Raw genomic sequence first — 14,510 nt, forward strand, 5'->3', positions numbered from 1 at the left:
CAAATTGTACTCCAAATACTACTGCCAACACGCGCATCCTATTTACTTTACTGTGAGTACTGCAAATACTACAAATACTACTGCAAATACTACTACTGCCAACACGCTCATCCTTTTTACTTTACTGTGAGAACTGCAAATACTACAAAAACTACTGCAAATACTACTACTGCCAACACGCTCATCCTTTTTACTTTACTGTGAGTACTGCAAATACTACAAATTGTACTCCAAATACTACTGCCAACACGCGCATCCTATTTACTTTACTGTGAGTACTGCAAATACTACAAATACTACTGCAAATACTACTACTGCCAACACGCTCATCCTTTTTACTTTACTGTGAGTACTGCAAATACTACAAATACTACTGCAAATACTACTACTGCCAACACGCGCATCCTTTTTACTTTACTGTGAGTACTGCAAATACTACAAAAACTACTGCAAATACTACTACTGCCAACACGCGCATCCTTTTTACCTTACTGTGAGTACTGCAAATACTACAAAAACTACTGCCAACACGCTCATCCTTTTTACTTTACTGTGAGTACTGCAAATACTACTGCAAATACTACTACTGCCAACACGCGCATCCTATTTACTTTACTGTGAGTACTGCAAATACTACAAATACTACTGCAAATACTACTACTGCCAACACGCGCATCCTTTTTACTTTACTGTGAGTACTGCAAATACTACAAAAACTACTGCAAATACTACTACTGCCAACACGCGCATCCTTTTTACCTTACTGTGAGTACTGCAAATACTACAAAAACTACTGCCAACACGCTCATCCTTTTTACTTTACTGTGAGTACTGCAAATACTACTGCAAATACTACTACTGCCAACACGTGCATCCTTTTTACTTTACTGTGAGTACTGCAAATACTACAAATACTACTGCAAATACTACTACTGCCAACACGTGCATCCTTTTTACTTTACTGTGAGTACTGCAAATACTACAAATACTACTGCAAATACTACTACTGCCAACACGTGCATCCTTTTTACTTTACTGTGAGTACTGCAAATACTACAAATACTACTGCAAATACTACTACTGCCAACACGTGCATCCTTTTTACTTTACTGTGAGTACTGCAAATACTACAAATACTACTGCAAATACTACTACTGCCAACACGCTCATCCTTTTTACTTTACTGTGAGTACTGCAAATACTACAAATACTACTGCTGATACTACTGCCATAATATTTGACCTGTTTTTTGTTGTAGATTCCTCAGAATCTCCCGTGTTCAGTGACTCTGCAGCCTGGACCTGAAGACACCGGCAAAGTAAGAATACTGCTACTGCTACTGCTACTGCTGCAACTGCTTCTACTGCTATTGCTATTGCTATTGCTATTGCTATTGCTACTGCTGCAACTGCTACTACTACTACTGCTATTGCTACTACTACTATTGCTACTACTGCTATTGCTATTGCTGCTACTACTGCTGCTGCTGCTACTGCTACTCTCTGGCCTGTGACAGTGACACATCTTCACATCTTCTTCAGTCAAAAAGATGAATAAAACACTTTCGTTTTCATGTGTTTGATACAAAAGTCATTTCATACAGCTCTGTCACAACCATAGACATCCTGTTGTTAGTGTCTGTAGCCATCTTTGTTACCCTTACAGCTCTGTCACGACCATAGACATCCTGTTGTTAGTGTCTGTAGCCATCTTCTTTGTTACCCTTACAGCTCTGTCACGACCATAGACATCCTGTTGTTAGTGTCTGTAGCCATCTTCTTTGTTACCCTTACAGCTCTGTCACGACCATAGACATCCTGTTGTTAGTGTCTGTAGCCATCTTCTTTGTTACCCTTACATCTCTGTCACGACCATAGACATCCTGTTGTTAGTGTCTGTAGCCATCTTCTTTGTTACCCTTACAGCTCTGTCACGACCATAGACATCCTGTTAGTGTCTGTAGCCATCTTCTTTGTTACCCTTACAGCTCTGTCACAACCATAGACATCCTGTTGTTAGTGTCTGTAGCCATCTTCTTTGTTACCCTTACAGCTCTGTCACGACCATAGACATCCTGTTGTTAGTGTCTGTAGCCATCTTCTTTGTTACCCTTACATCTCTGTCACGACCATAGACATCCTGTTGTTAGTGTCTGTAGCCATCTTCTTTGTTACCCTTACAGCTCTGTCACGACCATAGACATCCTGTTGTTAGTGTCTGTAGCCATCTTCTTTGTTACCCTTACAGCTCTGTCACGACCATAGACATCCTGTTGTTAGTGTCTGTGGCCATCTTCTTTGTTACCCTTACAGCTCTGTCACGACCATAGACATTCTGTTGTTAGTGTCTGTGGCCATCTTCTTTGTTACCCTTACAGCTCTGTCACGACCATAGACATTCTGTTGTTAGTGTCTGTAGCCATCTTCTTTGTTACCCTTACATCTCTGTCACAACCATAGACATCCTGTTGTTAGTGTCTGTAGCCATCTTCTTTGCTACCCTTACAGCTCTGTCACGACCATAGACATCCTGTTGTTAGTGTCTGTAGCCATCTTCTTTGTTACCCTTACAGCTCTGTCACGACCATAGACATCCTGTTGTTAGTGTCTGTAGCCATCTTCTTTGTTACCCTTACAGCTCTGTCACAACCATAGACATCCTGTTGTTAGTGTCTGTAGCCATCTTTGTTACCCTTACAGCTCTGTCACGACCATAGACATCCTGTTGTTAGTGTCTGTAGCCATCTTCTTTGTTACCCTTACAGCTCTGTCACGACCATAGACATCCTGTTGTTAGTGTCTGTAGCCATCTTCTTTGTTACCCCTACAGCTCTGTCACAACCATAGACATCCTGTTGTTAGTGTCTGTAGCCATCTTTGTTACCCTTACAGCTCTGTCACGACCATAGACATCCTGTTGTTAGTGTCTGTAGCCATCTTCTTTGTTACCCTTACAGCTCTGTCACGACCATAGACATCCTGTTGTTAGTGTCTGTAGCCATCTTCTTTGTTACCCTTACAGCTCTGTCACGACCATAGACATCCTGTTGTTAGTGTCTGTAGCCATCTTCTTTGTTACCCTTACATCTCTGTCACGACCATAGACATCCTGTTGTTAGTGTCTGTAGCCATCTTCTTTGTTACCCTTACAGCTCTGTCACGACCATAGACATCCTGTTGTTAGTGTCTGTAGCCATCTTCTTTGTTACCCTTACAGCTCTGTCACAACCATAGACATCCTGTTGTTAGTGTCTGTAGCCATCTTCTTTGTTACCCTTACAGCTCTGTCACGACCATAGACATCCTGTTGTTAGTGTCTGTAGCCATCTTCTTTGTTACCCTTACATCTCTGTCACGACCATAGACATCCTGTTGTTAGTGTCTGTAGCCATCTTCTTTGTTACCCTTACAGCTCTGTCACGACCATAGACATCCTGTTGTTAGTGTCTGTAGCCATCTTCTTTGTTACCCTTACAGCTCTGTCACGACCATAGACATCCTGTTGTTAGTGTCTGTAGCTCCCTCGTCACTGATGAGTACCACCAGAGAGAATATAATCGTGTATTTATACTGCATCATTCTGAGCGTTGTACTTTTATCTTCTTTAGACTCAGTGACTTTCCTGTAAAATAAAAGAACTTCATGTATTTGTAATATAATGTATATTATGTGTTTTAGTCGGGAAACAACACTTTGATGTCCTTTTTATTCTTATTCTTATTTTTGTTAAAGAGGAATATTCAGAATAATGTCTGACCTCTTCTTCCTCCTTTCCTTCTTCCTCCTCCTCTCTTCCTCTTCCTCTCCTCTTCTTCCTCCTCTTCCTCTCCTCCTCTTCCTCTCCTCTTCTTCCTCTTCCTCTCCTCTTCTTCCTCTTCCTCTCCTCTTCTTCCTCTTCCTCTCCTCTTCTTCCTCTTCCTCTCCTCTTCTTCCTCCTCTTCCTCTCCTCCTCTTCCTCTCCTCTTCTTCCTCTTCCTCTCCTCTTCTTCCTCTTCCTCTCCTCTTCTTCCTCCTCTTCCTCTCCTCCTCTTCCTCTCCTCCTCTTCCTCTCCTCTTCTTCCTCTTCCTCTCCTCTTCTTCCTCGTCTCAGGCGTGTGGAGTGGACTTTGAGATCAGAGCGTTTTGTGCCAAGTCGATAGAAGAGAAGATCCACAAGAGGTCAGTGTTTAGTCCTCCAAAGCCAGAAGGTCCTGGGTTCAGTTCCACCTCACAGCCAGAAGGTCCTGGGTTCAGTTCCACCTCACAGCCAGAAGGTCCTGGGTTCAGTTCCACCTCACAGCCAGAAGGTCCTGGGTTCAGTTCCACCTCACAGACAGAAGGTCCTGGGTTCAGTTCCACCTCACAGACAGAAGGTCCTGGGTTCAGTTCCACCTCACAGACAGAAGGTCCTGGGTTCAGTTCCACCTCACAGACAGAAGGTCCTGGGTTCAGTTCCACCTCACAGCCAGAAGGTCCTGGGTTCAGTTCCACCTCACAGCCAGAAGGTCCTGGGTTCAGTTCCACCTCACAGACAGAAGGTCCTGGGTTCAGTTCCACCTCACAGACAGAAGGTCCTGGGTTCAGTTCCACCTCACAGACAGAAGGTCCTGGGTTCAGTTCCACCTCACAGACAGAAGGTCCTGGGTTCAGTTCCACCTCACAGCCAGAAGGTCCTGGGTTCAGTTCCACCTCAGACAGAAGGTCCTGGGTTCAGTTCCACCTCAGACAGAAGGTCCTGGGTTCAGTTCCACCTCACAGCCAGAAGGTCCTGGGTTCAGTTCCACCTCACAGCCAGAAGGTCCTGGGTTCAGTTCCACCTCACAGCCAGAAGGTCCTGGGTTCAGTTCCACCTCACAGCCAGAAGGTCCTGGGTTCAGTTCCACCTCACAGCCAGAAGGTCCTGGGTTCAGTTCCACCTCACAGCCAGAAGGTCCTGGGTTCAGTTCCACCTCACAGCCAGAAGGTCCTGGGTTCAGTTCCACCTCACAGCCAGAAGGTCCTGGGTTCAGTTCCACCTCACAGCCAGAAGGTCCTGGGTTCAGTTCTACCTCACAGCCAGAAGGTCCTGGGTTCAGTTCTACCTCACAGCCAGAAGGTCCTGGGTTCAGTTCTACCTCACAGCCAGAAGGTCCTGGGTTCAGTTCCACCTCACAGCCAGAAGGTCCTGGGTTCAGTTCCACCTCACAGACAGAAGGTCCTGGGTTCAGTTCCACCTCACAGCCAGAATCTCCTGGGTTCAGTTCCACCTCACAGCCAGAAGGTCCTGGGTTCAGTTCCACCTCACAGCCAGAATCTCCTGGGTTCAGTTCCACCTCACAGCCAGAAGGTCCTGGGTTCAGTTCCGCCTCACAGACAGAAGGTCCTGGGTTCAGTTCCGCCTCACAGACAGAAGGTCCTGGGTTCAGTTCCGCCTCACAGACAGAAGGTCCTGGGTTCAGTTCCGCCTCACAGACAGAAGGTCCTGGGTTCAGTTCCACCTCAGCCAGAAGGTCCTGGGTTCAGTTCCACCTCAGACAGAAGGTCCTGGGTTCAGTTCCACCTCACAGCCAGAAGGTCCTAGGTTCAGTTCCACCTCACAGCCAGAAGGTCCTGGGTTCAGGTTCAGTTCCACCTCACAGTCAGAAGGTCCTGGGTTCAGTTCCAGTTCCACCTCACAGCCAGAAGGTCCTGCGTTCAGTTCCACCTCACAGCCAGAAGGTCCTGCGTTCAGTTCCACCTCACAGACAGAAGGTCCTGGGTTCAGTTCCACCTCACAGACAGAAGGTCCTGGGTTCAGTTCCACCTCACAGCCAGAAGGTCCTGGGTTCAGTTCCACCTTTCAGCCAGAAGGTCCTGGGTTCAGTTCCACCTCAGACAGAAGATCCTGGGTTCAGTTCCACCTCAGACAGAAGGTCCTGGGTTCAGTTCCACCTCACAGCCAGAAGGTCCTGGGTTCAGTTCCACCTCACAGCCAGAAGGTCCTGGGTTCAGTTCCACCTCACAGCCAGAAGGTCCTGGGTTCAGTTCCACCTCACAGCCAGAAGGTCCTGGGTTCAGATTCAGTTCCGCCTCACAGCCAGAAGGTCCTGGGTTCAGTTCCCTGAGTTCTTTATCCATTTTTTTTTATTTCTGCCTCTAATAAACTTTATCATTGTATTTCTAATCAAACATCACTAAATATTGTGGGTGTAACTGTGCTTTGTGTGTAACTGTGCTTTGTGTGTAACTGTGCTTTGTGTGTAACTGTGCTTTGTGTGTAACTGTGCTTTGTGTGTAACTGTGCTTTGTGTGTAACTGTGCTTTGTGTGTAACCTGTGCTTTGTGTGTAACCTGTGCTTTGTGTGTAACGTGTGCTTTGTGTGTAACGTGTGCTTTATGTGTAACCTGTGCTTTGTGTGTAACCTGTGCTTTGTGTGTAACTGTGCTTTGTGTGTAACTGTGCTTTGTGTGTAACTGTGCTTTGTGTGTAACGTGTGCTTTGTGCGTAACTGTGCTTTGTGTGTAACTGTGCTTTGTGTGTAACTGCTTTGTGTGTAACTGTGCTTTGTGTGTAACTGTGCTTTGTGTGTAACGTGTGCTTTGTGTGTAACGTGTGCTTTGTGTGTAACGTGTGCTTTATGTGTAACTGTGCTTTGTGTGTAACCTGTGCTTTGTGTGTAACCTGTGCTTTGTGTGTAACGTGTGCTTTGTGTGTGACGTGTGCTTTGTGTGTGACGTGTGCTTTGTGTGTGACGTGTGCTTTGTGTGTGACGTGTGCTTTGTGTGTAACGTGTGCTTTGTGTGTAACGTGTGCTTTGTGTGTAACTGTGCTTTGTGTGTAACCTGTGCTTTGTGTGTAACCTGTGCTTTGTGTGTAACGTGTGCTTTGTGTGTGACGTGTGCTTTGTGTGTGACGTGTGCTTTGTGTGTGACGTGTGCTTTGTGTGTAACGTGTGCTTTGTGTGTAACGTGTGCTTTGTGTGTAACGTGTGCTTTGTGTGTAACGTGTGCTTTGTGTGTAACGTGTGCTTTGTGTGTAACCTGTGCTTTGTGTGTAACCTGTGCTTTGTGTGTAACCTGTGCTTTGTGTGTAACGTGTGCTTTGTGTGTAACCTGTGCTTTGTGTGTAACGTGTGCTTTGTGTGTAACGTGTGCTTTGTGTGTAACTGTGCTTTGTGTGTAACCTGTGCTTTGTGTGTAACCTGTGCTTTGTGTGTAACCTGTGCTTTGTGTGTAACTGTGCTTTGTGTGTAACGTGTACTTTGTGTGTAACGTGTGCTTTGTGTGTAACGTGTGCTTTGTGTGTAACGTGTACTTTGTGTGTAACGTGTACTTTGTGTGTAACGTGTGCTTTGTGTGTAACGTGTGCTTTGTGTGTAACTGTGCTTTGTGTGTAACGTGTACTTTGTGTGTAACGTGTGCTTTGTGTGTAACGTGTGCTTTGTGTGTAACTGTGCTTTGTGTGTAACGTGTACTTTGTGTGTAACGTGTGCTTTGTGTGTAACTGTGCTTTGTGTGTAACGTGTACTTTGTGTGTAACGTGTGCTTTGTGTGTAGGAACTCTGTGCGTCTGGTGATTCGTAAAGTGCAGTACGCTCCAGAGAAACCAGGGCCACAGCCGATGGTGGAAACCACGCGCAGCTTCCTCATGTCTGACCGCTCTCTGCACCTCGAGGCCTCGCTGGACAAAGAGGTGAGTCCTGACCGCTTTAAAGCCGCTCAAAATCTGTTAAAAAACGTTTTAAAGCGGCTCTAAAGCCGTTTTAAAGCGGCTCTAAAGCAGTTCTTTCTCTGTTGCAGTTGTACTATCACGGAGAACCAATCAGCGTCAACGTCCACGTCACGAATAACTCCACCAAGACGGTGAAGAGAGTGAAAATATCAGGTGCAAAAGAACATGAGAATTGAATCTGCTCCACCAGTAAGGCGATATCGCCTTCTACACCAGGGGGCGATATCTCCTTCTACACCAGGGGGCGATATCGCCTTCTACACCAGGGGGCGATATCTCCTTCTACACCAGGGGGCGATATCGCCTTCTACACCAGGGGGCGATATCGCCTTCTACACCAGGGGGCGATATCGCCTTCTACACCAGGGGGCGATATCGCCTTCTACACCAGGGGGCGATATCGCCTTCTACACCAGGGGGCGATATCGCCTTCTACACCAGGGGGCGATATCTCCTTCTACACCAGGGGGCGATATCTCCTTCTACACCAGGGGGCGATATCTCCTTCTACACCAGGGGGCGATATCGCCTTCTACACCAGGGGGCGATATCGCCTTCTACACCAGGGGGCGATATCGCCTTCTACACCAGGGGGCGATATCGCCTTCTACACCAGGGGGCGATATCGCCTTCTACACCAGGGGGCGATATCGCCTTCTACACCAGGGGGCGATATCTCCTTCTACACCAGGGGGCGATATCGCCTTCTACACCAGGGGGCGATATCGCCTTCTACACCAGGGGGCGATATCTCCTTCTACACCAGGGGGCGATATCGCCTTCTACACCAGGGGGCGATATCGCCTTCTACACCAGGGGGCGATATCTCCTTCTACAGTGTTCTAGACCTGATGAACCACTCTGAGGAACCCTGACCTTCAAATCCATCATAGGCTCTGGAGTGAGATGAACACGAGGGGGCACAACATTTAGACTTATCTAGACTTATCACAGAAAGCTCTAAAGACACACCTCAGAGTGTATAAAGCTCTAAAGACACACCTCAGAGTGTATAAAGCTCTAAAGACACACCTCAGAGTGTATAAAGCTCTAAAGACACACCTCAGAGTGTATAAAGCTCTAAAGACACATCTCAGAGTGGTATAAAGCTCTAAAGACACACCTCAGAGTGTATAAAGCTCTAAAGACACATCTCAGAGTGATATAAAGCTCTAAAGACACACCTCAGAGTGTATAAAGCTCTAAAGACACACCTCAGAGTGTATAAAGCTCTAAAGACACACCTCAGAGTGGTATAAAGCTCTAAAGACACACCTCAGAGTGTATAAAGCTCTAAAGACACACCTCAGAGTGTATAAAGCTCTAAAGACACACCTCAGAGTGTATAAAGCTCTAAAGACACACCTCAGAGTGTATAAAGCTCTAAAGACACACCTTAGAGTGTATAAAGCTCTAAAGACACACCTTAGAGTGTTATGAAGCTCTAAAGACACACGTCAGAGTGTTTAAAGCTCTAAAGACACACCTCAGAGTGTATAAAGCTCTAAAGACACACCTTAGAGTGTATAAAGCTCTAAAGACACACCTCAGAGTGTATAAAGCTCTAAAGACACACCTCAGAGTGTATAAAGCTCTAAAGACACACCTCAGAGTGGTAAAAATGTGTGATTTATAAAAAATGTTTATTAAAACAAATGGAAAAGATAGGGACATTTTATTTCATGTCAAAGTTCTTTTTGTTGGGTGCTTCGCTGCCCCCTGGAGGACGCTGCTGACATCCGTGTACTTTAGTTTATTTACGTTTATTTTTATGTATTTCCCTCTGGTCTTTTCTTCTGTTAAAAACTGCCCCATAACTAACTGTGTAGTATTGTAGTAACGGGATGTCACTACTGCAGTACTCTGTGTAGTATTGTTGTAGTAACGGGATGTCACTACTGCAGTACTCTGTGTAGTATTGTAGTAACGGGATGTCATTACTGCAGTACTCTGTGTAGTATTGTTGTAGTAACGGGATGTCATTACTGCAGTACTCTGTGTAGTATTGTAGTAACGGGATGTCATTACTGCAGTACTCTGTGTAGTATTGTAGTAACGGGATGTCATTACTGCAGTACTCTGTGTAGTATTGTAATGGGATGTCATTACTGCAGTACTGTGTAGTATTGTAACGGGATGTCATTACTGCAGTACTGTGTAGTATTGTTGTAGTAACGGGATGTCATTACTGCAGTACTCTGTGTAGTATTGTAACGGGATGTCATTACTGCAGTACTCTGTGTAGTATTGTAGTAACGGGATGTCATTACTGCAGTACTCTGTGTAGTATTGTAACGGGATGTCATTACTGCAGTACTCTGTGTAGTATTGTAGTAACGGGATGTCATTACTGCAGTACTGTGTAGTATTGTAATGGGATGTCATTACTGCAGTACTGTGTAGTATTGTAACGGGATGTCATTACTGCAGTACTCTGTGTAGTATTGTTGTAGTAACGGGATGTCATTACTGCAGTACTCTGTGTAGTATTGCAGTAACGGGATGTCATTACTGCAGTACTCTGTGTAGTATTGCAGTAACGGGATGTCATTACTGCAGTACTCTGTGTAGTATTGTAGTAACGGGATGTCATTACTGCAGTACTCTGTAGTAACAGTACTTGTGTGTTTCAGTACGTCAGTACGCAGACATCTGCCTCTTCAGTACTGCGCAGTACAAATGTCCTGTGGCTCAGCTCGAGGCAGAGTGAGTATTTCAAATACTTTATACACAAAAATACTACAACACACTACATACTTCAATCCAAACTGTGTTTCCATAGCGACCTAATGTAAAGCGTGTGTTTCCATAGCGACCTAATGTAAAGCGTGTGTTTCCATAGCGACCTAATGTACAGCGTGTGTTTCCATAGCGACCTAATGTACAGCGTGTGTTTCCATAGCAACCTAATGTACAGCGTGTGTTTCCATAGCGACCTAATGTACAGCGTGTGTTTCCATAGCGACCTAATGTACAGCGTGTGTTTCCATAGCGACCTAATGTACAGCGTGTGTTTCCATAGCGACCTAATGGAAAGCGTGTGTTTCCATAGCGACCTAATGTACAGCGTGTGTTTCCATAGCGACCTAATGTAAAGCGTGTGTTTCCATAGCGACCTAATGTAAAGCGTGTGTTTCCATAGCGACCTAATGTAAAGCGTGTGTTTCCATAGCGACCTAATGTAAAGCGTGTGTTTCCATAGCGACCTAATGTAAAGCGTGTGTTTCCATAGCGACCTAATGTACAGCGTGTGTTTCCATAGCGACCTAATGTAAAGCGTGTGTTTCCATAGCGACCTAATGTACAGCGTGTGTTTCCATAGCGACCTAATGTACAGCGTGTTTCCATAGCGACCTAATGTACAGCGTGTGTTTCCATAGCGACCTAATGTAAAGCGTGTGTTTCCATAGCGACCTAATGTAAAGCGTGTGTTTCCATAGCGACCTAATGTACAGCGTGTGTTTCCATAGCGACGTAATGTACAGCGTGTGTTTCCATAGCGACCTAATGTAAAGCGTGTGTTTCCATAGCGACCTAATGTACAGCGTGTGTTTCCATAGCGACCTAATGTACAGCGTGTGTTTCCATAGCGACCTAATGTACAGCGTTTGTTTCCATAGCGACCTAATGTAAAGCGTGTGTTTCCATAGCGACCTAATGTACAGCGTGTGTTTCCATAGCGACCTAATGTAAAGCGTGTGTTTCCATAGCGACCTAATGTAAAGCGTGTGTTTCCATAGCGACCTAATGTACAGCGTGTGTTTCCATAGCGACCTAATGTAAAGCGTGTGTTTCCATAGCGACCTAATGTAAAGCGTGTGTTTCCATAGCGACCTAATGTAAAGCGTGTGTTTCCATAGCGACCTAATGTAAAGCGTGTGTTTCCATAGCGACCTAATGTAAAGCGTGTGTTTCCATAGCGACCTAATGTAAAGCGTGTGTTTCCATAGCGACCTAATGTAAAGCGTGTGTTTCCATAGCGACCTAATGTAAAGCGTGTGTTTCCATAGCGACCTAATGTAAAGCGTGTGTTTCCATAGCGACCTAATGTAAAGCGTGTGTTTCCATAGCGACCTAATGTAAAGCGTGTGTTTCCATAGCGACCTAATGTACAGCGTGTGTTTCCATAGCGACCTAATGTACAGCGTGTGTTTCCATAGCGACCTAATGTAAAGCGTGTGTTTCCATAGCGACCTAATGTACAGCGTGTGTTTCCATAGCGACCTAATGTACAGCGTGTTTCCATAGCGACCTAATGTACAGCGTGTGTTTCCATAGCGACCTAATGTAAAGCGTGTGTTTCCATAGCGACCTAATGTAAAGCGTGTGTTTCCATAGCGACCTAATGTACAGCGTGTGTTTCCATAGCGACCTAATGTAAAGCGTGTGTTTCCATAGCGACGTAATGTACAGCGTGTGTTTCCATAGCGACCTAATGTACAGCGTTTGTTTCCATAGCGACCTAATGTAAAGCGTGTGTTTCCATAGCGACCTAATGTACAGCGTGTGTTTCCATAGCGACCTAATGTACAGCGTGTGTTTCCATAGCGACCTAATGTAAAGCGTGTGTTTCCATAGCGACCTAATGTACAGCGTGTGTTTCCATAGCGACGTAATGTACAGCGTGTGTTTCCATAGCGACCTAATGTACAGCGTGTGTTTCCATAGCGACCTAATGTACAGCGTGTGTTTCCATAGCGACCTAATGTACAGCGTGTGTTTCCATAGCGACCTAATGTACAGCGTGTGTTTCCATAGCGACCTAATGTAAAGCGTGTGTTTCCATAGCGACCTAATGTACAGCGTGTGTTTCCATAGCGACCTAATGTACAGCGTGTGTTTCCATAGCGACCTAATGTAAAGCGTGTGTTTCCATAGCGACCTAATGTAAAGCGTGTGTTTCCATAGCGACCTAATGTAAAGCGTGTGTTTCCATAGCGACCTAATGTAAAGCGTGTGTTTCCATAGCGACCTAATGTACAGCGTGTGTTTCCATAGCGACCTAATGTACAGCGTGTGTTTCCATAGCGACCTAATGTAAAGCGTGTGTTTCCATAGCGACCTAATGTACAGCGTGTGTTTCCATAGCGACCTAATGTAAAGCGTGTGTTTCCATAGCGACCTAATGTAAAGCGTGTGTTTCCATAGCGACCTAATGTACAGCGTGTGTTTCCATAGCGACCTAATGTAAAGCGTGTGTTTCCATAGCGACCTAATGTAAAGCGTGTGTTTCCATAGCGACCTAATGTAAAGCGTGTGTTTCCATATCGACCTAATGTACAGCGTGTGTTTCCATAGCGACGTAATGTACAGCGTGTGTTTCCATAGCGACCTAATGTAAAGCGTGTGTTTCCATAGCGACCTAATGTACAGCTTGTGTTTCCATAGCGACCTAATGTACAGCGTGTGTTTCCATAGCGACCTAATGTACAGCGTGTGTTTCCATAGCGACCTAATGTAAAGCGTGTGTTTCCATAGCGACCTAATGTAAAGCGTGTGTTTCCATAGCGACCTAATGTACAGCGTGTGTTTCCATAGCGACCTAATGTAAAGCGTGTGTTTCCATAGCGACCTAATGTAAAGCGTGTGTTTCCATAGCGACCTAATGTAAAGCGTGTGTTTCCATAGCGACCTAATGTACAGCGTGTGTTTCCATAGCGACCTAATGTACAGCGTGTGTTTCCATAGCGACCTAATGTAAAGCGTGTGTTTCCATAGCGACCTAATGTACAGCGTGTGTTTCCATAGCGACCTAAAGTACAGCGTGTGTTTCCATAGCGACCTAATGTAAAGCGTGTGTTTCCATAGCGACCTAATGTACAGCGTGTGTTTCCATAGCGACCTAATGTAAAGCGTGTGTTTCCATAGCGACCTAATGTACAGCGTGTGTTTCCATAGCGACCTAATCTTAAGCGTGTGTTTCCATAGCGACCTAATCTTAAGCGTGTGTTTCCATAGCGACCTAATGTACAGCGTGTGTTTCCATAGCAACCTAATGTAAAGCGTGTGTTTCCATAGCGACCTAATCTTAAGCGTGTGTTTCCATAGCGACCTAATGTACAGCGTGTGTTTCCATAGCAACCTAATGTAAAGCGTGTGTTTCCATAGCGACCTAATGTAAAGCGTGTGTTTCCATAGCGACCTAATGTACAGCGTGTGTTTCCATAGCGACCAGGTGTCGTCGAGCTCCACCTTCTGTAAAGTTTACACTTTGACTCCAACACTCGACAAGAACCGAGAGAAACGAGGCCTCGCTCTGGACGGAAAACTCAAGCACGAAGACACCAACCTGGCCTCGTCTACTATGTAAGAAGTACTGCAAATACTACTGCAAATACTACCGCAAATACTCCCGCAACTACTACCGCAACTACTACTGCAACTACTACCGCAAATACTACTGCAAATACTACTGCAAAATACTACTGCAAAATACTACTGCAAATACTACCGCAAAATACTACTGCACACAGAGACACTGACCTGGCCTCGTCTACTATGCAGGATTAAAGCAGGATTAAAGCGGGACTAAAGCGGGACTAAACTAAAGCGGGACTAAAGCGGGACTAAACTAAAGCGGGACTAAACTAAAGCGGGACTAAAGCAGGTCTAAAGCAGGACTAAACTGTGTCTTTTCTCCTCAGAGTGAAGGATGTGACTAATAAGGAGGTGTTGGGGATCCTGGTGTCCTACAGAGTCAAGGTCAAGCTGGTGGTGTCTCGTGGAGGGTGAGTCCAAACATTCTACGCCCGAGTGTGTGTCTGTGTGTCTGTGTGTCTGTGTGTCTGTCTGTCTGTCTGTCTGTCTGTCTGTCTGTCTGTCTGTCTGTCTGTCTGTCTGTC

General features: G+C 45.4%; 1 protein-coding gene across 3 annotated transcripts in view; it reads left to right on the forward strand.

Annotated features, from left to right (window-relative positions):
- The window catches only part of LOC140360163 (arrestin red cell), a 34,314-nt gene that overhangs the window by 13,189 nt on the left and 6,615 nt on the right, over positions 1-14,510 (forward strand). For all 3 annotated transcript variants that reach the window (XM_072445408.1, XM_072445410.1, XM_072445409.1), the window contains exons 7-13: positions 1,259-1,318; positions 4,090-4,157; positions 7,494-7,629; positions 7,737-7,821; positions 10,302-10,374; positions 13,837-13,974; positions 14,313-14,396. In XM_072445408.1, the coding sequence (XP_072301509.1) occupies positions 1,259-1,318; positions 4,090-4,157; positions 7,494-7,629; positions 7,737-7,821; positions 10,302-10,374; positions 13,837-13,974; positions 14,313-14,396 (644 nt within the window). The remainder of the gene's footprint in view (positions 1-1,258; positions 1,319-4,089; positions 4,158-7,493; positions 7,630-7,736; positions 7,822-10,301; positions 10,375-13,836; positions 13,975-14,312; positions 14,397-14,510) is intronic.

Source organism: Eucyclogobius newberryi, unplaced genomic scaffold, assembly GCF_026437365.1.
Source record: "Eucyclogobius newberryi isolate DKJ021-1_F unplaced genomic scaffold, fEucNew1.0.hap1 SCAF_141, whole genome shotgun sequence".
Taxonomy (NCBI): domain Eukaryota; kingdom Metazoa; phylum Chordata; class Actinopteri; order Gobiiformes; family Gobiidae; genus Eucyclogobius; species Eucyclogobius newberryi.